This window comes from Podarcis melisellensis (assembly GCF_964234715.1).
Source record: "Podarcis melisellensis genome assembly, chromosome: 2".
Classification (NCBI taxonomy): domain Eukaryota; kingdom Metazoa; phylum Chordata; class Lepidosauria; order Squamata; family Lacertidae; genus Podarcis; species Podarcis melisellensis.
In genome coordinates, this window is record NC_138529.1 from 38,928,650 (window position 1) to 38,953,076 (window position 24,427).

The 24,427-nt window shown below is 44.2% G+C and overlaps 1 protein-coding gene across 2 annotated transcripts in view; it reads right to left on the reverse strand.

Moving 5' to 3' along the window:
- Nucleotides 1–7,089: 7,089 nt before the first annotated feature.
- PMP22 (peripheral myelin protein 22) overlaps nucleotides 7,090–24,427 on the reverse strand; it is a 32,211-nt gene continuing 14,873 nt past the window's right edge. For both annotated transcript variants that reach the window (XM_081895642.1, XM_081895641.1), the window contains exons 4-5: nucleotides 15,037–15,177; nucleotides 7,090–8,838 (exon numbers count right to left, since the gene is read on the reverse strand). In XM_081895642.1, coding sequence (XP_081751768.1) covers nucleotides 8,672–8,838; nucleotides 15,037–15,177 — 308 coding nt within the window. In that variant the 3' untranslated portion in view covers nucleotides 7,090–8,671. The remainder of the gene's footprint in view (nucleotides 8,839–15,036; nucleotides 15,178–24,427) is intronic.

The following is a 24,427-nucleotide window of genomic DNA, read 5'->3' on the forward strand; positions in this document are numbered from 1 at the left end:
GGGGCATAGGAATTTGTTCATTTTTATTTTATTTTATTTTTTCAAAATTTAGTCTGGCCCTCCACAAGGTCTGAGGGACAGTGGATCGGACAATGCTGAAAAAGTTTGCTGACCCCTGGTCTAGATAACCCTTGGGGCTCCTTCCAACTGTGCAGTTCTATGTTTCTGTGAAATGTATTATAGCATAAAACATCCATGGACTCAAATCCATGACACAAAATGCATGAAAAGAAATTGTAGTTGGCAAGCGCATAATGGAGAAAATAGTACGGTGGGAGTTGAATGGCAGTGGGGGGGAATGCAGCCAGTGATTATTAGAGCTGAATGTTACGTTAAACAAGCCACATGTTAGTATCTTACAATAGTGGATCAGTGATCATTTCTGAGATAATTGTATTAATACCTGGGAGCATCCAGCATGGTGCGATGGAGTAGGGGCAGACTTTGGTCATCTTTGGTAATATGGTAATATGAGTGAGGCCAACATTTGGCACCCCCAAATGGATCTTCTCAGAGCCAGAGTGGTGTAGTGGTTAAGAGCGGTAGTCTTGTAATCTGAGGAACCGGGTTCGTGTCTCCGCTCCTCCACATGCAGTTGCTGGGTGACCTTGGACTAGTCACACTTCTCTGAGGTCTCTCAGCCCCACTCACCTCACAGAGTGTTTGTTGTGGGGGAGGAAGGGAAAGAAGATTGTTAGCCGCTTTGAGACTCCTTCGGGTAGTGATAAAGTGGGATATCAAATCCAGACTACTACTACTACTACTATTCCTCCTCTTCTTCTTCTTCTTCTTCTTCTTCTTCTTCTTCTTCTTCTTCTTCTTCTTCTTCTTCTTCTTCTTCTTCTTCTTCTTCTTCTTCTTCTTCTTCTTCTGTTGCGTGACCTGTGCATGGGAACTTTCTGCTGCACCACCCTAAATCTGGCACTGCCCTCCTAGCCAATACAGTGATACTTCAGGTTAAGAACTTAATTCGTTCTGGAGGTCTGTTCTTAACCTGAAACTGTTCTTAACCTGAGGTACCACTTTAGCTAATGAGGCCTCCCGCTGTTGCTGTGCGATTTCTGTTCTCATCCTGAAGTAAAGTTCTTAACCCGAGGTACTATTTCTGGATTAGCGGAGTTTGTAACCTGAAGTGTATGTAACCTGAAGCATCTGTAACCCGAGGTACCACTGTACAAGTTTCCTGTTAGGGTGCCTGTGTAACCCCAGCCTCATGACTACCCTGCTCTGCTCTCTCATGTTATTGTCAGCATGGCAGTTCCACAGCAGGAGCCCACTGCTCCTGTTTATACCTGTAGTAGAGCAGGGAATTAGTCACAAGAAACATAGCATTGGAATCCTGGAGTTGGAAGGGACCTAAAAGAGTCATCTACTCCAATGCACATGCACACACCCACCCCAGCAATGTAGGAAACTTAACTAACATACCCATGACAGATGGCCACCCAACCTCTGCTTGAAAACATCCAATGAAGGAGAGTCACAACCTCCAGAAGGAGTCTGTTCCGCGGTCAAACAGCTCCTACTGTCAGAAAGTTCCCCCTGATATTTTGTCAGAATCTCCTTTATTGTAACCTGAAGCTGTTGGTTCGGGTCCTACCCTCCAGAGCAGGAGAAAACAAGCTTGTTCCTCTTCCATGTGACAGCCCTTGAGATATTTGAAGATGGCCATCATATCTCCTCTCAGTCTCCTCTTTTCCAGGCTAAACATACCCACTGAGTTAGATTGGCCAATGGTTCCACTCTAGATAAGAACATAAGAACAAAGCCTGATAGTGGGGAACATATTATAATCTGAGAACTATTCCTAAACACATTCACTTCTGGATACACTGCTGACAGAAACAGGCCTTCTGTTGCCTCATTCAGGCTTTTGCTCACCTTATTTCTTTGTGACAGTGTAGTGGAAATGTGGAAGACAATTGTATTTCGAGGAGTTAGTTAGGTGGCATGTCCCTTTCCCTTTAACATCCCCGGTTTGAGGTCTGCTGGATTCTTGTGTTTCACACACACCTGTCTGAGGTTTATTAGGTTCTTCTGTGTTGCAAGTGCTGGCTGGATGCCGGTTGCAGGTAGTGGGAGACTCTCAGTCACTCTGTATTAATCATGAGTAATGCCAGGTGCACTTGATTACACCAAGGCAGGCTATAAAAGCCATAGGTGGGAGGGGCCCGGGGAGCTTCTGCCCAGATCAAAGGACCTGATGCTGGGAGACCGACGGTCAGGGTCTTTCGCCTGCTGCTCTACCTGGGGCTCCGGGCAGCTGAAGGGGAGATTGGGTAGCCCCTGTCGGGTATGTTTTATTTTATGCTTTGTATGCCTGCGGTTTGTTAATAAAACTGTTTTGGTTCCCCCTCACCTCCTCATTCCTATTGTCCTGATATCCTTGGAAATAACTGCTGTATTTGGCAGCACAGACAGCAACACACACACACACACACACACACTACAAAGCATTTGCTGCTGTCACTCCTTTCACATCCACTGGGAAGTCTTCAGAGTCAAAGAAGAAGTAATTCAATTACAGTGCCTTCGATATGGGTCTACACCCAGCTAAATCTTGCCACCATGTGGCCAAATAAGGAAGTACTGTTGTTGAGGTACACATGCAACGAAAATGAAATTAAACAAACACAGAGAGAGCATTGCAATTATATGTTGGCATTCACAAGGTGGTAAATGAAAGACAAAGGTATTTGCTCAAAATGTTTTGCAAAAGGGTTTATTGTCGAGTGCAGGAAGGAGTTGTTAAACTAATTACTTTTAGGATGCAGCATGCATTAAATATTTTCCTCCAATAGGTGCTCTTTCTTCCTCTGTGGATTGTTTCTCAGCATATTGATGCTGGTTTCCTACCCAGCTGCTTTCCTAGACAGTTTTGCTATAATTTAGCTATCATGGGAGTGCATTGAGGTTCCTTGGGTTCCAAACATAGTTGCCTCAGATCTGCCTGCACATGGCAAGATCTGTTCAAGTGTCTGGTGGCCTCACCAGGAAATTAGGGGAAGAAATTGCAGGGACAGTGCAATGTATGTGAACGTATGTGTGCATATATACATATAATTAGCCTTATTTTCAGTCCAGAACAGTAGTCAAAAAGGAGAGTTCAGTTAATCTGCACCTGGTATATACAGAGCAGCTGTTAACATCTCCACAATCAACTCAATATTCAGAAACCTGGCCACCCTTCTTGCTTACCCAATATTATTCCATATTCATATTTCCTTATTCTGATTAATTCTAGGTTAGTACCAATCAATAGCACCAAATACAATCAAGTACATTAAATGATAGCGTAAATATAATAAAGTGTAATGTAGGCCAAGTTTTTAAATACAATTATTAATCATCATTATAACTCAATACCGTTCCAAGTTAGTTGGAATGTATTATCACAGTTGATATCTAATCCATATCTATTTCCCATAAGGTTTATAAACAATACCCAATTATGATAGAATTTGAGGGTTTTCCCTGCAACTGAATGTACTCTGCAACCTTTCTATGTTATTCCACATTTTAACCAACCACATTTTCACTGTTGGCGTTTCATAGACGCTCCACTTTGTAGCAATCTTTTTTCCCCCAGCCAAAAATAGGAGTGGCATACTTTTTTAAAGTAGTGAGGTGAATATGGGATATGTGTGGAAATGTGGCCATAAAGACTGAGTACAGTGGTACCTCTGGTTACGTACTTAATTCATTCCGGAGGTCCCTTCTTAACCTGAAACTGTTCTTAACCTGAAGCACCACTTTAGCTAATGGGGCCTCCTGCTGCCGCCGCGCCACAGCCGCGCAATTTCTGTTCTCATCCTGAAGCAAAGTTCTTAACCCAAGGTACTATTTCTGGGTTAGCGGAGTCTGTAACCTGAAGCATATGTGACCCGAGGTACCACTGTACACTTGAGTGGACAGCCCTAATGGGGCTTTTCAGTTTGGAGAAAAGGTGATGAAAGAGGGGAGCAGGATAGATGTGTATGCATGATGTGGATAAAGCAGATAGTATCCCGTGAACCCCAGTCTCCAAGGGGTGAGAGATTTAAGGGGTGTGAGCACATACCTTGAATTGGGCTTCCTCAGAATGAAGCCCATCAGAGACTGTGGTGTCTTTTGGATATATAGCTTTATTTACACAGGCTGAGCATAAGACGGAAGTGTCTGCAGTTTTATTGCTCCAACAGATCTTGCTTCCCTATTGATTTCCAGCCCTCCCTCCCTCTTGCAAAGCCATAGCTTTGCTTGCAGCACAAGGAGCAAGTTGGGCCTCTCTGTGTCTTCCCAGCTCCAAAGGAGATCAGAGTTTGAATCCTGCTCAGTCTGACGGTGCATCCCTGTTCCTTGCTAGGAACAGGTGCACACAGCCAACACAGGGTTTAACCCCACTCTGCTGCCCAGCAGATGATGACATGAGATGCACATGTCAATGTATATGTGGAGTTAAGGTTGTTATATCTTACATCATGAAGATAGGTGCAAAAAGAGTTCATAAAACTTCTCTACAATCTTCTTATCCTTCCATAGCACACCTTTAACTCTCTTGTCCAATCACCTCCCCAGTTGGTTTCCTTTCTCATATGTTTAAATATATTTTTATGGTTCGTCTAAATGTTTTCAGAGATACACTGCTCATATTATTTTCATGTCCCTCGGCATCCGCTTGCTTTTCTTGTGCCAACATTGTGTTCCTTGTTGTTCCCATTTGGGCAAGAGCTCCATTTTCTGAATGAAGCTTACTTGCCTCTAATAGCTTCCTTGACTCTGCTCATTAATCATGCTGCTGTTTTCTTGGACTTCGTAGGACTGCTCTTGCCCTGCTTCTCTTATTTAAATAGCATGTGAGCTTTCCGTGGGCATTTGTTGGCAGAAGCAGATTTAGGGCAGTGCAACTGGTTGTGCCACACTGGGTGCCAAGCCTAGGGAGCACTGCAGGGCATTGCAACTATGACACATAGTGAACTGAGCAGAACATAAGGCGAGAGGCAGGGGCCCTGAATATTGGTGTTGTGCAGGGCACTGCTGAAATTTGAAAGACCAAAGACTGTAAAGGAGTGGATTCGTATTTCCAGAAAGCTTAGGCCATTTCCCTGTGGTCTTATAGCTCCCCCCAAAATATGCATTAAAAACAAAATTATTGTAATGTTTAAAAGCTCAAAAGCAAAACCCATATCCTTTCTTCCCATTTCAAATTACATCGGGAAGAGCAATTGCTGGTAGTGCCACCTTTCACCACGAGGTGGCAAAGTTTCACCATCTTTCCCATTGATAAAGACTTAAGAGTTGCTAAACTGCTACTGCCAAGCATAAAGGGGTTTGTTTGCTTTTTGCTCAAGCATAAACATGCTTTTTCTCTGAGACACCAAGCACAATTTTCTTCAGTGTAGCAATGTCTGTAATCCAGTCTAGTGCCTGCAAAAGGTGTATTGAATATCAGCCAAGCTTTTCCTCTGTGGAAATTCACAGATCAAACATTTCTGAATGAAAAGGGAGCATTTGAAAAGCTTCCCTCAAATGCATGAGGCTCTATAATTTCCAGGACTGTGCATGTAGGGCAGAGATTATGAGGAAGAAAGATAGAGTTTCAGGAATTCCAAGTTCATCCAAGATTTAAAGAACAATTTGAGTGCATTGTGGGAAAATCATTCTTTGCCCCAATCCATTATCAGATGTTTCAAAACCCAATGACATATTGAATCTCCAGTATTTGACTCATAACTTGCCAGGGGCTGACAGGAGTTATAGTTCAGTAATATCTGGAAGGCCAAATATTCCTCATACAACCTGTTAACCTTATTTCTGCCCATGTGATGTTGAGTATACACTTACTTTTTCTGACTGCCTTATAATATTGTAATGCCAACCAGCCACTTGGAACATCAAAGTTGAAATCCAGCTTTCCCCAACCAATTAACTCCAGATATGTTGAGCTCCCATCAGTCCCAGCCAGTAATGACAATGCTAAAGGCTGATGGGTGATGTAGTCCAACATATCCGGAGGGAACTAGGTTTCAGCAAGGCTTATCAGATCCCTTAGTGTTAACCACTGTGAGGGCAACAGAAAGGCCAAAGGCCAAATGGAGACTGTTTGTCTAGCACCCCCCCCAAAAAAAATCCATCTTAAAGTGTTCCATGCCACCTGTACCACAGCAGATTGTAAGAGAGCCTGAGTGGTGAAAGTGCTGGTGTTTTGGTGAGGCAATGTTCTTTCCATTTTGGCCTCTTAAGTCAGCTGTCCCAATTTAAGCACAAAAACAGTGAGTGGAGCATCACCAGTTTTATTGACCACCCAGGCAACCTGGTTCACAAAGATGTAGGAGGAGCCCAACCAACCCCATGTGGGATTTAAGTCATGACCTCTTGGCCCCCAACACCCCCCAGAGAGGTAGCCTGCTTCAGCGGCCATATCAATTTCCCATTAAGATCCAGCATCACAAAGCAAAAAGACTACAGTCATCTTTAGGCTATAACTCAGAATACAAAGGGTTACAGCAAACTTTTTCAGCACAGGGCTGGTTCACTGTCCCTCAGATCTTGGGGGGAGGGGGTTGGACTATATTTTGAAGATAAAAATAAAAATGAATGCATTCCTATGCCCCACAAATAACCCAGAGATGCACATTCTACTCATGTAAAAACACGCTGGATTTAGAAGGCAACTGGGCTGGATTCGGCCTCCTGGCCTTAGTCTGCCTACCCATGGACAAGAGAATCATCCCATAGGGAAGGAAAAGAGGTCATATTATAAGCAGCCCTGAAATGTCTACCTTGAGTATCTCTTCTACCTGGCTTATTGCTTGTCTTCAGTGTTGGGGAATGCAATGGGTTAGAGAGAGAGATTTTCCTATGGAATGATTCATTGCAGGCAGCTAGTGGATATGCTAGCCCCAAATGGGGGTAACCAACAGGTACCTTCAGATTTTGCTAGATGCCCATTTTCATCATTCCTGATGATTGACCATGGGATTTCTAGGCCATCGTTTGGAGGGTACCACGTTGGTTACCCCTGCCTTAAATAAATACATACAGCATCTTATTGTTCTAACCACATATACTTGCATCCTCCCCAAAGATATACAACCAAAGGCCAAAGCATGTGAGTTATTCTGACTTTTATTTTGTTGCTTCTTAGTCCACACAAGTTGGTATAAAATCAGAAAAGCAAAGCAAAATAATCATATAATAATGTCTGGAGTCTTAGCATCAAAAGGCACCGCTTACACATCTACACACGGCTGCCAATACAGTTCATTGCCAGACACACTTTTTTTGGGGGGGGGGACACAGAAAAGGGTTACAGAGGAGCTGGAAGGAGGGAGGGATCCTCAAGGGGCTAGAAGGTTCACTTACTTCCCTCCCAACCATGAAGTAAAAGGAGTGTGGGGAGAGAAATACCTTGGTTATAAATGCTTTATTAAAAAATAATAATAGTAATAATAATGATGATAGCAACTTTCCTAAGTACAAAAGCAGTTACAGGCTGTATATATTACACAAGAATTATTTATCATTCCTATTCCTTGGTTTATCTCAAAATCGTTATCTGACTTTCCAGTGAGTAAGGTTAAATGGCTTAGCGATATAAGGAATGGTAAATAGATAGCACCATTTCACAGATTTGGTATTCAATTTTGTAAAAGGGGTTATGGAGAGGGGTGGGGTGGGGATCTGGAACTTAAAAGGGTTCCTTGCTTTCCCCTACTTTAGCTTATTCTTTCTGCCTATTGTCCCACAACGGACAAGGTTGGGGGGGCGACACACCCATGGCTAGTTACAAACCAACATGACGGACTTCTTCGTCCCATGTCTCCCTCCAATGTTTCTTCTTAGCATCGGTGCTCATCTTGGCCATCTCAAAGTACGGAGAAACGGACCTGATTTAACATATGGAAAGGAGCACTAGCTCTAGGTACCTCCTTTTCCAAGAGGGATTTATGAAGGCCTGGCGACATTTCTGTGCTCCCAGGAGCTCCAGTTGTCCTACAAAGAGGGGGGTGAGGAAGGTGGTGATATTATGCAGCTTCTGGTTGCATTGGTGGGACTATACTTCACATACGACACCACCTCTTGACTAGCATCCTAAGGGGTTCCAAAGCTGGGCTCGCCCAGCCATGCCTTCCTCATCATTGACATTCCCCTCCCCTCCCTGCCCTCTATGTGGCCATTGCAACCCATCTTTTAGTTAATGTGAGCATATGAGGGGCATAAGCAAACATCAGTGCAGTGGGCGGCATATCACACCTGTCTGAGGGCCAAGCTGATGGCTCTCGACTTGTCATGTGGCTTGGGGATTGGAAGTGGAGAGCTATGGAGGAGGGATCCATTTGCTTCCACAGCAAGAGGGGAGGGGGGAACGGCACTCTGATTATGCTGTTAGGAGTTAAAGAGTCCTTAGGCACTTTCTTTAGGCTTTAAACATGGCGGCAGGTCAAACAAACAAAAGCAAACAGTACTATGTACATATATGTAAAAAGTGTTATAAATAGGTTTTTTTAAACCATAGATACTATATACATCTTCAATGAACACAGTAACCCTTCTTTCAGTTTGGTTTTGTTTCTTTTCCTTGTTGATATTGTTTTGGTTAACTTCCTTTTTCTTTGTTTGTTTCCATTTCCTAACTCATCAAGGCCCCCTTGTCCTGAGTGCTGTAGTCTCAGCGGCCGCCCTCGACACATCATTCGCGCTTCCTCAGGATGACGTAGATCACCCCACTAATGACGGCCAGCGGGAAGGCCACCCAGGCCAGGATGTACGAGAAGCCAAAGGAGAGGCTGTCTACAGGGGGATGCCAATCTGTATGTCTCGCTGTGAAGATGGTGGCCCCGGACATCACACATAGACCTGCGGAAGAGAAGTCAGCAAAGAATGTAAGCAAGCCAATCCAGGTCCAACATGGAAGATCAAGCTGGGGTGTGTCTGTTATAATGAACATCTCTCCTTCCCCACCTAACTCCTTCTGGTCTTCCCTACCACAATATCTAACAAGAGCCATCAGCTTGGGGGCCTTTAAACAAATTCATGGAGGACAAAGCTCTCAATGTCTGCTCGCCACAGACCTTGACAAGATACGCCTCCGAATGCCTGTGGCTGGGGGAAGTTCTGTTGTGCTCATACCCCTGCTTAGGAGCACCTCAAGACACCTGGTTTGCTACTGTGAGAATAGGATACCAGACTAGGCAGGCCTTTGGCCCAATACGGCAAGGTTCCTCTTATGTCAAGAAATTTCAGGCTGCAAGCAGGTGTGAGCAGCCTTTTTGACCCCAAGGGCCAACTGGGCGAGTGTTTGAGCATGTGTCCATGTGCACACATTCTCTTCTGGCTTTCAACGGATCTCCCTGTTGAGGAAGAGAAACCCAATAAGGAAAGAGACTTTGAGAGCAGGATCACACAGGTGTCTGCCAAGATGAGCCTCACTTTCAAAGGTTCTGCAAACTCCAAGGCACCACTATCTTTTGCAATTTTGTATTCTTCAATATAAGGACCTTAGTTTTGTTTGTTTTTTATCCGCTTTGAGAAGAGAATTAAATTCATGCAGGATCAGCCTATCCTTCTATCTCCAGAAACACCACATCTTGGATTTACTGTGGTATACAGTACCTACGTTTTCCTATTACACTGAGCTAGTAACTGCCACCTTAAAAGTTCCTCTTAACTGAAAAAAAATGGCCACCAATCCTCTTTTTTGAGCTGGAGGAGTCTGCAATGCCCAATCAAGGAAATTGGATCAGCCCTCTCTTCCTACGAAGGACTGCTCCATTGCATTTCAACAGGTATGCTGGTCTGGCCGAGGCCCTACTGTATAATGTACTAGGGAATAATTAATCCTGCCTTGCTGCTAATAATTAAAGCAGAAGTTTGTCTTCTTTTTCCCCACTCTGCTGCCTCCAATGCCCTAAGCCCCTGTGATCAAAGCGTGAGCAGGTCAAACCAGGCCCCCTTCCTGCACTAATGCCTCTAAGTTCAGCATCTTTGTATTGCCACCTCAGCAATACCAGCTCTAGAACTATTTCCTCCCTCCTCCTGAAAAGCTCAGCACTGGCGACTGCCAGGATTGCACAATGGCTCTTCTATTCAGTGCCCAGAACAAGGCCTTTTCATTGATCCCAGCAATTCCACAACCTGCTCAATGTGCCACCAGAGTAGTCTCTGTTCCAAAGCCCTGTGACCTCAGGACCACCTACACCTAACCACAGTGATATTTGAGCTGTTCTTTCCCTCCACACTGCCCCCTTTGTTTGCACAAAAGTGCAGGAGTGGGAATGTGTTGAATTCAGAAGCTGCTGATGCAGCTCCCATTCTCTGGGCCATCAAGAGGACACCCACAGCCACAGCCACCAGCCCATGGACTGGGAGCATAAGCAATTGTCTCTCACTTTGGGTGGGATGGGGTGGAAAAAAAGAGCAGAGCAGTCGTGCCACAAATCACCTACTGGCACTAGACGAGAGTGTGGATTGTGCATGGGAAGAGCTGGGAAGGAGGAGGAGGAGATGGTGGTGATTTTGTTTCTGCTTGAAGTAACCAAATTTTTTCACTGGACCTCCAACAAGTGTGGAGGGAGGGTGGAGAGAGAAGGCACTTAAAGGGGTAAGGAATTAATACAAATGTCTTCTGTTCCCATCTTGCAAAAGAAAATGGAAAATCCATTCCTAGAGACAGTTATCTGATGCAATCTCCATGGGAGAACACCCACCAGGGGAGCAAAGGCCACTGGGTTCATCTCTGAACCAGAATAGAGCTGAAATTCCAGCACTCATTTGCATCTCTAGCAAAAGGAGGGCACACGCAGAAGAAGTTGGAAGCACTATCCTATAGGATAGGAGAGGAAGATGGCACCAGTCAATTGATTTGGGCCTAACATAAAATTTAGCCATTCCAAATAATTCCCCCGGCCTCCAACTTTGAGCATTGGAAGAAACTTCAAAGCAAAATATTTGAGCCACTGGAAACACCAGGATAAGTTTTGTATGACTGAAACCTGGTGCTATGGAACGTTTGCATTCGAAGTATAGAACTGGGAACCCAAACACAAGTGTTATTTTGAAAATCAGTATCTGCCATGCACACAAATGGATCTTGTAATCTGATCTACTTCTGCATGTCTCTGCAGGGGGAAAAAAAACCCTTCAGATTTGATACAGATTCATAACATGCTGTATTCAAATGCTGATGGCATCAATCAGTCATTGTAAAAGTAAAACAAATATATCTGCATGAAAGTTACTGAATTTGGCATGATAAACCTATTATGAAAGCATATGCTCAAAACTCAGATTTTGTTTTCTAGTTACAATACTGTGTAACCATCATGTACTCTGAGACTGAGTTCAGTTTTAATTGCATTTCCTGGATAGTTCACTTGGTTAGAGCATGGTGTTTATAATGCCAAGGTTGCAAGTTTGATCAGCTGCATATTCCTGCATTGCAGGTGGGTGGACTAGATGAACCTCAGGATCCCTCTCGCTGAAAGACCCACACAAAGAACAGAAGTACACCTAATATTATCCAGACAGTTCCCTGTGATCAGCACCCTGCTCCTTCCAAAGATGCTGGAAAGTTACACATTAAAACCAGGCATATTTAAACTGCAGTTTATAAGCAGCACAGGGCTGAGTCACAGGAAGGAAGGTTGCCTTGGGGGCAAGATCATCTGCAAAGAAAGTGATTGACAGCTTGGGAAATGCTTTCTCATGGACTGGAGAGCAGGGCTGGCTTCCAAATGCTCCACCCAACAGAAACAGAGGTTCCAATTGCTCACACTGAATTGGCCGGAGAGAATCAGGAAAAACACGAACAGGAGCAATCTTTATGCTGGCTGCTGAGGCTCCTAAATCTTCACAGCTACCAGCAACGGTATATACAAGGTATGGATTAATGTCCATAAAGCCCCAGGAATGTTATGAGGAAATGCAACCCTGACTTTGAAAAAGCAAACCTTTTTGGAGGAATGCAAATTAATCTGAGCACAAGCCAAAACAGCTCCCACTCTGGAGGCTCTTAAACAGACTCTCTCTCTCTCTCTCTCTCTCTCTCTCTCTCTCTCTCTCTCTCGGAGCCAGGGTGTGGAATGCTCACCCAATGCTAGGCTGAAGCGCAGTGAGATGAGGGACAGGAGAAGCTGCCAACACAAGAACTATTCAGAAGCACACAGCAGCTCCCTTTCAAGCCTGGCACTACAGCAGTCAGAAATGTGGACTGAGTGGGTGAATGGCGGTTGATGGTACTTTGGCCCTGGGAAAGTGGCTGGCAAGTGTGCCACAAAACAAGTCCAAGAGATGGTGCCATTGCAGAAGGCAGTACATAAGGCAGTCCTGATTATCTTAGGACAGTGATGGCCAGACTTGGCCCTCCAGCTGTTTGGGGACTATTGAAGAGAATTCTTCTCTTCAAGGATCTGTGCCGGCTGGGATTGTGATGAAACATCATCTATGTGTTGCTCCAGGTTTTCAATCTCTAAATGATACCTCTTCAGAAGGACACCCTCATTCATAACTTCATTTATTATGGGGTGATTTTTCATATTTTTTGCTGTACTCGCAAACTGGAGGGTTCTAAGAGTTTCTTCGACGAATGTCAGAGTGACTGTGCCAATTTCCACCCAGTGATTTATGGAGAATCCATGTCAACGTACTGTCTCTGTAGTTAATGTTGTTAGAGGTTTTTTCCCCCTCTGGTGGCAGATGACAGAAACTACGACACCACGAGACCGGTGTAAAACAAATCAAGGAAAGGTTTTATTACAAAAACAAAAAACAACAAAGCTTGTGGGTGTTTTCTCCCTGCAGGCAAAGTTCAAAGTGCAACTTTTCCTCCTTTTGTAGTCATGACCAGCTGTATCCAATCTGCCCAGAGCTCACAGAAACAGTTCTTAAAGGTACAAACATCTTTACTGTTTCTTTGCAGAATGGTTCCCAACAAATGTAGGCTCCAGTCTGATCTTCACAAAGTTTATTGATAACTTGTCTCAAGATGGAGAGGCTCTGGTTTACAGGTGAAACTCGAAAATTAGAATATTGTGGAAAAGTTCGTTTATTTCAGTAATTCAGCTTAAAAGGTGAAACTAATATGTGAGATAGACTCATGACATGCAAAGTGAGATATGTCAAGCCTTTATTTTTTTTTTGTTATAATTGTGATATTATGGCATATATAGCTGATGAAAACCCCAAATTAACCATCTCAGAAAATTAGAATATTAAATGAAATCAGCAAAACAAGGATTGCAAATAGAGCAATATTGGACCTCTGAGAAGTAGAAGCATGCATATGTACTCAGTACTTGGTTTGGGCCCCCTTTGCATCAATTACTGCTTCAGTGCGGCGTGGCATGGATGCTATCAGCCTGTGGCACTGCTGAGATATTATGGAAGAACAAGATGCTTCAATAGCAGTCTTCAGCTCTTCTGCATTGCCCAGTCTCATGTCTCTCATCTTTCTCTTGGCAACGCCCCATAGATCTCTATGGGGTTCAGGTCAGGTGAGTTTGCTGGCCAATCAAGCATAGTAATCCCATGGGATTGAACCAGGTTTTGGTACTTTTGGCAGTGTGGGTAGGTGCCAAGTCCTGCTGGAAAATGAAGTCAGCCTCCCCATAAAGCTTGTCTGCGGAAGGAACCATGAAGTGCTCCAAAATCTCTTGGTAAGACAGCTGCATTGACCCTGGACTTAATGATGCACAGTGGACGAACACCAGCTGATGACATGGCTCCCCAAATCAACACAGACTGTGGAAACTTCACACTGGACTTCAAGCATCTGGCATTGTGTGCCTCCCCATTCTTCCTCCAGACTCTGGGTCCTTGGTTTCCAAATGAGATGCAAAAGTTGCTCTCATCAGAAAAGAGGCTTGGGACCACTGAGCAACAGACCAGTTCTTTTTTTAGCCCAGGTAAGACACTTCTGACCTTGTTTCTTGTTCAGGAGTGGCTTGACAAGAGGAATACGACATTTGAAGCCCATCTCCAGGATCCGTATGTGTGTGGTGGCTCTTGATGCACTAACTCCAGCCTCAGTCCACTCCTTGTGAAAGTCCCCAACATGTTTGAATCGTGTTTTCCTGACAATCCTCTACAGGCTGCGGTCATCCCTGCTGCTTGTGCACCTTTTTCTTCCACACTTTCCCCTTCCGCATAACTTTCCATTAATGTGCTTCAATACAGCAATTTGGGAACATCCAACTTCTTCTGCAATTACCTTTTGAGGCTTTCCCCTCCTTATGGAGGGTCTCAATGATGGCTTTCTGTACAACTGTCAGGTCAGCAGCCTTCCCCATGATTGTGCTTCCTACTGAACCAGACTGAGAGACCATTTAAAGGCTCAGGAACCCATTGCAGGTGTTATGGATTGAATAGCTACTGCACCTTTTCACAATATTCTAATTTTCTGAGATTGTTTTTTCCAGACAATGTTTCCTTTCTCAGCAAGATCTGCATTCTCTCTGACAGGGAGCAGGTGCACCAACACGAAGACAGTTACGGCGCCTTCCTCACACCATGCATAATGTTGTTCAATACAATCAGAGAATTCTTGTTCCTTACAATAGTAACCAGCCTTTCTCAATAGTAAGCATAATTATTAATAATTTAAATTATTAAAATTCAATTGCTATATGTGCTGTGCTGTCATCTAAATGATTTTTTAAAAAATATTAAATATCCTATATTCTTTTAAGTTGTCTTGCCCTTTCTTTTAGAATGTTGTGTAAGAAATTTAAGAATAATCCTATACAGTGGCGTAGCGTGGGGGGTGCAGGGGGGGCCGGCCGCACCGGGCGCAACATCTGGGGGTTAGGGTTAGGGGGCGCAAATCCATGGGTTAGGGGGTGCAAATTACTTGTCTTGCCCCGGGTGCTGACAACCCACACTACGCCACTGATCCTATATACATGCAGAGCACATGACAGGTTAGAAAAACTCATGTTCTGCATCTTAACTTTGCTATTCTGGAGTCTCCCTAGCTTTCCATCATTAACCAATGCTCCATCTTGGACAACTTCCCATGGCAATGTTCCAGGATGTGCAATTCCACTCCCCTTTACTTACCAGCAAGGATCTGGAAAATGCCAGTAAGGTAGAACCGTCCGCCCTTAGTGAGAGTGAAGAGCTGGCAGAAGAACAGGAACAAAGACAATACGCTGAAGATGATGGAAAGGATCATCAGAGCTTGGACACCCTGCAGCCATTCTGTAAAAAAAAAAATGAAGACACACACAAAAAACCATTAGGGCAATGCAGACCAGAGGTAGAGGTTCTACAAATTTATCTGTGCAAGGGCAGAAAATTGCCTTCTCTGGCTGCTGAACATGAGATAGCAAAGCAGTAAAAAAAAAAAGATCCAGTGATTCTCTTTTTATGAAAGCTACAGTACAAATCTATTGACTATCATAAACATATATATCAATCGTAGCCAACATGGTGCCTCCAGAGACTGTTGGACTACAGCTCCTCAAATCCCTCACCATTGGCCATGTTGGATAGGGATAATGGGAGTCCAAAAAACATTTAAGAGGGCATCAGGATAGTTACCCCTGCTATGTGTTAATAGAAGTCAAGCACTTTCAGACTCAGCTTGTTGGGGCACATGTTTCTTCCTGGGAAGGTAACCAAGCAGTTCCAGAATTAAGGCACCAATAGAGTCTCTTGCAAATCTCATCTCAAGCAAACAAGGAGGAAATTGAAGGGTGTTTTATAAGTGCTGCTTCTGGGGTCAGCAGGAACTGAGCAATTTTTCTGGCCGTTTGTGCCATCTCCAACCAAATCTTCAGTGCTTTTTATCCAATTTCCAGAGGGTAAACACGGAAAGTACGACAAGGAGACCACAACTTACTCACTGGCTCACAACTCTCCCAGAACCTAATAATGAAGCAGCTGTTCATAGCCCCCTTTCTATCATTTCCAGAGCTAGCTTGCCTGCAGCTCTTGATATTTTACCTATTTGGTGAGGTTGAAAGATCCTGGCTGAGTCAAACAGAACTAATTGACACGATTGCCCTTTTGGGATGCAAAGCAGGGCCAGCTAGAGGACCAGATTCAGCCTGCAGTCCGGAGGTTCCCCATCCCAATTTTGTTACATTCCACAGTCATTTGCTAGGCACTATGCCCATGACCGACGCAGGTGGCACTGTGGGTTAAACCACAGAGCCTAGGACTTGCTGATCAGAAGGTTGGCGGTTCGAATCCCCACGTTGCTCGGTCCCTGCTCCTGCCAACCTAGCAGTTTGAAAGCACGTCAAAGTGCAAGTAGATAAATAGGTATCACCCTGGTGGGAAGGTAAGCGACATTTCCGTGTGCTGCTTTAGTTTGCCTTAGTCATGCTGGCCACATGACCCGGAAGCTGTACGCCGGCTCCCTCGGCCAATAAAGCGAGATGAGCGCCGCAACCCCAGAGTCGGCCACGACTGGACCTAATGGTCAGGGGTCCCTTTACCTTTATGCTCATGACCCAGATTGCTAACCACAGCACTTCATCTGAATGACCTGCAGTTGCTGGGGGAAGAATTGCACTTTCCAAACCACTGATCTTATCAGTGGCTTGAGGAACTGAACACTTGCAATTTCTCCATGGCAGCAGTGCTTGCAGCAATACGCTGGCAAGAGGGTTTAGAGAAGCAGCTGTGCAATCTCCAGAGGGGGTAAAACAGCAGTTATTTAGACATGGCTGCTGCTTCGACCGGGGTGCTAAGAAAGCTGCAAAAGTCTGAAATAACCAAGCATCATTAAGTGACAGTCCTGTCCCCATTTGGAACCTAAGGCGAGGCACTTGTAGCCCAGCTGTCAAAAGTCAGGAGACTTACAACATGAGTTCAGTCAAAAGGCCATCCTTGATGTCTGAGTCAGAGCTGAACTATTTGCATGCCTTGAGGGTGGGTAAGTGCCCTTGCAAAACAAACACTACAATGAGCACTCCTAATACCACAACAGCGCACTGCTTCACCCCAGGAACCTTTAAGTTTCTCTATAACACAGTTTACTCCTGCAGGCATAAAAGGGAGACGGCAGGGTTGGCTTAACCCAGTGGAACAGCTCCACCTATTTATAGCCCCCAGAAAGTTAGCAGACCAAGCAAAAAGATTGCTCAACTTGCACATGCAACAGACGGCCTTTCAATGACAAGGGCTCTTACTATTGCTGTTATGTCTAGGAGGCATAGAAACCTGCAAACTGGTGGTCTGGCTATTCTAAGACAGGCTCTGAGAATTTCACCAGAGCCCTAGCTTTGCATATTTTGGAAGCAAGAGGGGCTTCAATGGAGCATCCTTTGGATGAGAGGCTTGTGTGTTGTCAAGTCTGTAACATCTGCTGTTTCTGTTTATGGTACCCAGGTCCTCTCTGCCTTAGAAGAGTTCCATCTTGACCCACAATGTATCCCATCTTCCTTAGGAAAACATGAAAGATTTGGGCATTGGGAATCTGGGTACATATTTTATCTAATATTGCCATAGTTCTTTTGAAATTACAGCTTTTAAAAGAGGTTTTGGCCATAGCACTTGATTTCTTAAGCAGAAATTTACGATATCCTATTATTCCCATGCAAACACCATATTACCTTTAGTTTTAATTTACTGTAATCATCTCTCTCTTCCAGCCCCCATTTCAGCTACAACATAAGCTTCTGCAAACTGAAGTCCTGAATATCCCCAAAGCTCAGGTTTTTAAAATTCTTTTCAATAAATGCATTGTTTATTAAGAAGGAACATAGTAATATTTACTCAGTATATTTAGGCCATAATCCCAAGAGCATTTACTTGGAGGCAAATTCCAGTGTTTCAGCATTGAAACTTTTGTATGTTTTCAAGAAGGCTTGTAATTTTTTCTTGATTTTACTGTTTTATTATTTGGGAACTGCTTTGAGGGTTTTTGTTTTTTTACAATCAAGCAGTGTATAAATTTTATGAAATAAATCCATAAATATTTCCATTTCACCACTAGAGATACTGCTGTGGAAAGAAGTTAGCCGTCAGCTCAGAAGACAGACTTATCTAATATTGCCATAGTTCTTTTGAAATTACAGCTTTTAAAAGAGGTTTTGGCCATAGCACTTGATTTCTTAAGCAGAAATTTACGATATCCTATTATTCCCATGCAAACACCATATTACCTTTAGTTTTAATTTACTGTAATCATCTCTCTCTTCCAGCCCCCATTTCAGCTACAACATAAGCTTCTGCAAACTGAAGTCCTGAATATCCCCAAAGCTCAGGTTTTTAAAATTCTTTTCAATAAATGCATTGTTTATTAAGAAGGAACATAGTAATATTTACTCAGTATATTTAGGCCATAATCCCAAGAGCATTTACTTGGAGGCAAATTCCAGTGTTTCAGCATTGAAACTTTTGTATGTTTTCAAGAAGGCTTGTAATTTTTTCTTGATTTTACTGTTTTATTATTTGGGAACTGCTTTGAGGGTTTTTGTTTTTTTACAATCAAGCAGTGTATAAATTTTATGAAATAAATCCATAAATATTTCCATTTCACCACTAGAGATACTGCTGTGGAAAGAAGTTAGCCGTCAGCTCAGAAGACAGACTTCAGTTAGGTAGCAGTGGGAAAAGTAGGGCTTGTACTACTAGGTTAAGTCCAGATAAAAATGGTGAATATTGGGCATTCACTGTTCTTGGTGAGTCACTAACGTTCCCATCCTATGCACTCTTATTCAGTTTCAATGAGTCTTATTTCCAACCAAAGTGTGCTTAGGATTTTGCCCCAATCATGTTAGATATTTTACAGACGCAAGGGCCAGCTGTCATTCCAGTATCCCAAATAAATCTCAACTCCCACACGTACATCCTGCTCCCTTAGAACTTCGTCTGGAGTCATTCATCCAAGCAGACTGTCTATCACAGGAGAACGGCCCACACCAAAATTAGTGGAAGCCAATTCAAACACTACCGAGGACAAATATAATTCGCTCTTCCAACAATACCCACTTTTCAAAAAATGTGTACAAACCACAGGGATATTTCCTATGAGTTTTTCACAAATGATAGTACTGTATATCAGAGGCTTCTGGTCCATTAAGCTCAGCTTGGTCTAGACTTAGTGTCAGTGGCTTCCAAGGACTGAACCTGGGACCTTCAGCATGCAAGGCATGTGATCTACCACTGAGCTGCATCCCTTCTCCCAAAAGATGTGACACAACGTTACCTCTGATGGAATCCCAAATCTTCCCACCGGCTCCCTATTTACTGAACAGGAGCAGTCACTCTGCTGCTATTGCACAGCCAAATGCTGGCGGGTGGGTGCCTCTGCTGGTGAAAGAGAAGTTCTGGAAGGATTACAAAGTGTTGAAATGCAGAGTTTCCAGAAGGGATTGTGACTCGCTTCACGCACACCAGCGTAGAAGCCACTTTTCCATGATGTGATGGGGCAGGGGGAGTGTGAGAGAATGATGCAACAGGGTGGGTGGAGTGGATTGTGTGGGGCTTTCCTACAACTTTGATGCCTGAAGATGGGTTACCCATTTTATGAGCAAGTCCAACATGATCTGCCCCACCCGCAAGTTGCAACTGAACCCCACAGCAGTGACGGGGAGAGCTTTTACTCTACACACACACACACACACACACACACACACACACACACACCCTTTGAATAAAACTATCCAAGAGGAAGATAACATTTTGGAGATTTAGGTGGTTTAATGAGAAACCCACATGAAGGGTTTTGAATGCCTACTTATTACTTTATTTCTTTTAGATTAAAAAGAAAGAAAAAGGAGGAGGAATGAGAACGATATGCACTGTGCAGGTTCTTTCAAGCCTTTTATCATTGTAGGAGCTTTCAAGAATGTAGCCCCAGGCAGATAAGAGCTATTACAAGTGTCACTAGTGTAAGCAACTAATAAATAAATGCAGCTGTCTCCAGATTGCAGGCTCTCAGAGGAAGAGCGCTGCAGTTGGAGGACTTTACAAGTGGCCCAGTTCATTTACGGACATGGTGTGCTTATTTCCCCCCAGGCACCAAGGGTCAAACACAGAGCAGAGCAGCAGCAATAGCCTAGTGGGAGCCAGTGTGGTGTAGTGCTTAGAGCTGGGGTCAGCAACCTTTTACAGCCATGTGCTAGTCCACCGTCCCTCAGACCATGTGGTGGGCCAGACTAAAAAAATTTTTGGAGGGGAGGGAATGAACGAATTCCTATGCCCCACAAATAACCCAGAGATGCATTTTAAATAAAAGCACACATTCTACACATGTAAAAACACCAGGCAAGCCCCACAAATAACCCAGAGATGCATTTTAAATAAAAGGACACATTCTACTCATATAAAAACACACAGATTCCTGGACCGTCCATGGGCCAGACTGAGAATTCGATTGGGCCACATCCAGCCCCTGGGCCTTAGGTTGCCTACCCCTGGGTTCGAGTGTGATCTTGGTCCAGTCACTGCCTCTCAGCCTAACCTCCTTTGCAGGGTTATTGTGAGGAATAACTGGAGAGGGGGAGAAATGTGTATGCCACCTTGAGCTCCTTGGACAAAAAGGTGGGGTGTAAAAGCAAAAACTGAACTAAATGCTTTGAAAGCATGAATGCACATGGAAGATAGACTCATCCCTTATGTACCCAAATGATCACTGAACTCTGCAAGTGGGGGAGGGGGATTGCTCCTGCAGGCACCATCTTATCAGGAGGCCCATTCCTGATTCCTCAGGGTAGGAATCTGGCCTTTAGCATGGCCACACCTACCCTATGTAATCCCCCCCCTTTGAACAGTAGATAGTTGCCGACCTTGTTGCCTTTTCACAGCCCTGGCTGAAGACCTTTCTCTTCCAAGAAGCCTCTTAAATAGAGATATTCCCCAGTCTGGATCTGTATGGAATTGTTTTTCTAAAATATGGGTAGGCATACTAAGGCCCAGGGGCTGGATCCAGCCCAATAGCCTTCTAAATCTGGCCCACGGATGGTCCGGGAATCAGCGTGTTTTTACATGGGTAGAATGTGTCCTTTTATTTAAAATGCATCTCTGGGTTATTTGTGGGGCATAGGAATTCATTCATCCCCCCCAAAAAAAAAATATAGTCCAGCCCCCCACAAGATCTGAGGGACAGTGGACCGGCTCCCTGCTGAAAAAGTTTGCTGACCCCTGGTCTAAAATATGTTTTTTTTCTGGTTTTATCGCTTGTTGCTTGCTACCCTGGGCTCCCTTTTGGAGGAAGGGCAGAATGTAAGTCAAATAAATGAAGTATAATGGTATTGATTTCATTCCCTAGCAAATCTGATCCAAGCAAGACCTGAAGTGGGAGTAGGTCTGGGGGAAAACCTCTGCCGGAGATCTCAGAAAGTCTCAGCTAACTAAAGTCAACAATACTGAAACGGTAAAGGGCAGCTAATTCAGAGCATGACCCGCAGAGCAAGCAGCTTCAGTTGATGTACACCAGTGTGCCAGCTGACTGCAGCATATGACAGCAAAAGAAAAACTCCTTTAAATCTTCAAGGGGCAGAATAATAAGACTGTCAGAGCAAAAGAACTTGCCTGAGAAGATATAAGAGGCATGTTGATAAGATAAACACAGTACAGCAGTGAGGCAACGGTAGGTGGAAAGAATGTGGCATGCTTGGACTGATGGGGATGTCAGAGCAGCCCACTAACAATGGATAGAATCTTACATATGAATGGAAAATACATAGTAAAAATTGGCATAGAGGCGCTGTGGGTTAAAGCCTCAGCGCCTAGGACTTGCTGATCGAAAGGTCGGCGGTTCGAATCCCTGCTGCGGGGTGCGCTCCCGCTGCTCGGTCCCAGCGCCTGCCAACCTAGCAGTTCGAAAGCACCTCCGGGTGCAAGTAGATAAATAGGGACCGCTTACCAGCGGGAAGGTAAACGGCGTTTCCGTGTGCAGCTCTGGCTCGCCAGAGCAGTGATGTCACACTGGCCATGTGACCCGGAAGTGTCGCCGGACAGCGCTGGCCCCTGGCCTCTTAAGTGAGATGGGCGCACAACCCCAGAGTCTGTCAAGACTGGCCCGTACGGGCAGGGGTACCTTTACCTTTACTTTACATCTGGTAGCCCAAATAGGCTTTTTGGGGGAGGGGGTAATATTAAAATAAATGTAACAATATGCAGAAAAGAAGTAAACACAATTCCACAGCTAAGCTATTCAGAATGAGATAAGGATGCAGTGAATTCTCTCCAGGGATGGATGATCTGACAGGGTTTTGGGACATTACCCTGCCTGAGCATCTAAACCATCACAAGAGGGCTTCAGGAGGAGTTATGAAAGGAGATCATTTTGATGTTGTATGGTCTCCATTTATATGCTTTATAAATAAACATTGTGCACTGCACAGGCCCCCAACAACACGTGTCTCTGTGCGGTGTGGTTACCTTATTGATATGTAGCTCTGACTTCAAAAATGTCAGTTTGTGGAATCCATTTTATTATTATGCTTGCAAAACTATACCGAACATTTGTTTTGTTTTGTTTTAACTGCAATATTGTTCTCAACACCATCATTGGTCTTTGTTTCTTTAGTGTTTGTATGTTGTTTTTGAAAACATAATGAATACAGTTTATCTCAGGTATAACTACTTAATTTGTTCCAGAGGTGCGATCTTAACCTGAAGCACCACTTTAGCTAATGGGGCCTTCCACTGCTGCTGTGCCGCCGGAGCACGATTTCTGTTCTCATCCTGAAGCAAAGTTCTTAACCCGAGGTAATATTTCTGGGTTAGGGGAGTCTGTAACCTGAAGCGTATGTAACCTAAGGTACCACTGTATATTTAAAAAGAAAAGAAAGACAGACCGATAGACAGAAAGCTTGCAGTGAAGATTTTCCTCACCAAACCTAGCCTTTGCATTAAGAGGGCTGATTTTTCACCACTGTTTTAACCACACATTGTTAAGGTTGCTAGTCCTGTACACCTTTCCCCCATTCGTGGAACACTGAGAGCAGCATGTTTTGCATGCAAGGTACCAGGTTCACTCCCCAGCATCTCCAATTAAGACTGGCCAGAAAACCTTGGAGAACAGCTACCAGGCAGCATCAACCATACTGGGATAGAGGGAGCATTGGTTTGGCTTGCATGTTTTTGACTGAACTTGCAGCCTTGCGGAAGCAAATGAAAATGCACCGTTTGATGAGTGGGCTCATACATGTTATTTGCCCCCCAGCAATCCAGTTTTGGGATTAGCACTTTCAAGATTGCCAAGCAAAAAGATCACACACACAGCCCATATTCACAATGTAACATGTACTGTAACAACGCTAAGTACATGTGTTAACTGAAATAATATTTTCCTGTTCTCTAGGGGTGTGTAGCAGCTTCAAATGAATCCCAAGCCAAACCCAAAGTCTTTGGTGGAGTTCTGGGCTTGGCAAACTTAAAGATAAGGTGCTCCAAGTTGAAGTGGGAACCCCACCCCTAAAGCACCTTGTGATGAGCCAGTAATTTGGGCACCACCATCACCCCAAAAATAGAGCTAGCCAAATTAAAGAAATGGCAGGGAGAGAAGAGGGAGGAGAGAGAGTTCTGTTGTCAAGCATGTAATCCAAGGAAACAATTTTACCCAGACCCTCCAATCCCAGTATTTTGGGGGAGGAAACCAAATCCATCTTAGTTTTCCTCAAATCAATTTTAAAGATGGAGCACAAAAACCAGTGGGCCAATTTGTCAACAATTTGGCAGCTTTCTTATTTAGGGGCGCCCTCTCTCCTGTCTGCTCTTTTTAGACCAACCGTCCACAAAACACTAGGGAAGCAGTTTAGACCAAGGCAGGTTGTTTTCCAAGGCAGCACATTAGTGCTCCACTTCCCTCGCTTGTCTCCCCTGCATTATAAGCCCTCTTGACAAAACCTGGCTCTCTTGCACTTGCAAAACAAAATGGCAAGTTGCAGGAATCAGTCATAACTAACTGGTGTGGACTAACCTTGCGGATTTGTGTAACCCAATCTCACAATGGTGCCACCGAGCTAATCTTGTACAGGGTAGCACCTGACTATAGTTGGGCGGCTGGATGGGGGTGAGATGAATTGAGAGGAGGCTGCAACAATAACAGCTGGGAGGTCTTTTGCCATGGAGGGACCGAGTCACTGAATTTTTCCTGGACTGCGCCATTTTGACAGCAGGTAGGGCATCACATATTTCAGGGGTGGGAAAGATTTGGCTCCCCAGATGTTGCTGAACAACAGCAACGATTTATTACTTGTACCCTGCTCATCTGGGTTGCCCCAGCCACTCTGGGCAGCTTCCAACAGAATTTAAAAGAACACACAATACAATTCCCGTCATTCCTGGCCATTGGCCATGCTTGCTAGAACTGATGAGAATTGTAATTCAGCAACACCTGAATATCTGAATGCCTCCACCAGCATAAATCCCACCTAAAGCGTCTGCATGCTGAGGAAGAGGACCCATGGTCGGAGCTTTAACTTAAAGCACTACATTACCAGGATCATATCATGCCCTCACAATGCACCACTGTATCCACTGCAGT